The sequence below is a fragment of the Grammomys surdaster genome, unplaced genomic scaffold, assembly GCF_004785775.1.
Source record: "Grammomys surdaster isolate TR1022 unplaced genomic scaffold, NIH_TR_1.0 127, whole genome shotgun sequence".
NCBI classification, from domain to species: domain Eukaryota; kingdom Metazoa; phylum Chordata; class Mammalia; order Rodentia; family Muridae; genus Grammomys; species Grammomys surdaster.
The window spans coordinates 5,349,160-5,349,623 of record NW_021604585.1 but is presented as its reverse complement, the minus strand read 5'-3'; the positions used below and the strand labels follow the sequence as shown (position 1 = coordinate 5,349,623).

The 464-nt window shown below is 45.3% G+C and overlaps 1 protein-coding gene across 1 annotated transcript in view; it reads right to left on the bottom strand.

The window, feature by feature from the left end:
- Window positions 1-183, bottom strand: part of LOC114640105 (nesprin-2-like) — a 50,282-nt gene extending 50,099 nt beyond the window's left edge. Inside the window, exon 1 of the mRNA XM_028789037.1 lies at window positions 176-183. Coding sequence (XP_028644870.1) covers window positions 176-183 — 8 coding nt within the window. The remainder of the gene's footprint in view (window positions 1-175) is intronic.
- Window positions 184-464: the final 281 nt, after the last annotated feature.

The following is a 464-nucleotide window of genomic DNA, read 5'->3' as shown; positions in this document are numbered from 1 at the left end:
GTGTGTGTGTGTGTGTGTGTGTGTGTGTGTGTGTGTGTGTGTGTGTGTGAATGCAGGTGCCTAAAGAGGCCAGAAGAGGGTGTTGGATCCCCTGGAGTTACAGATGGTTGTGAACCACTCCACATAATTCCTGAGGAACTGAGCTTGGGTAAGAGTGATAAGAGCTCTTACTCACCGAGACATCTCTCCAGCCCTTATATTGATTACATTTTACAGGGTTTTTATTTTAATTTAGTTGATTTATTTATGTCTGTGTATGTCTTCATGATTGTGTATGCACGCGGGTGTGACTATAGACGCCCAGGCAACAGAGGCCAGAAAAGGCCTCAGACCTCTCTGAGCTGGAGATTTAGGTATCTATGGACCCAGAGTGGATACACGAGTGCTGGAATCTAACCTCTGGTCCTCATGATTTGCATAGCCAGGTTTCATAACTGATGGAGCATCTCTCCATCCCTATTTTT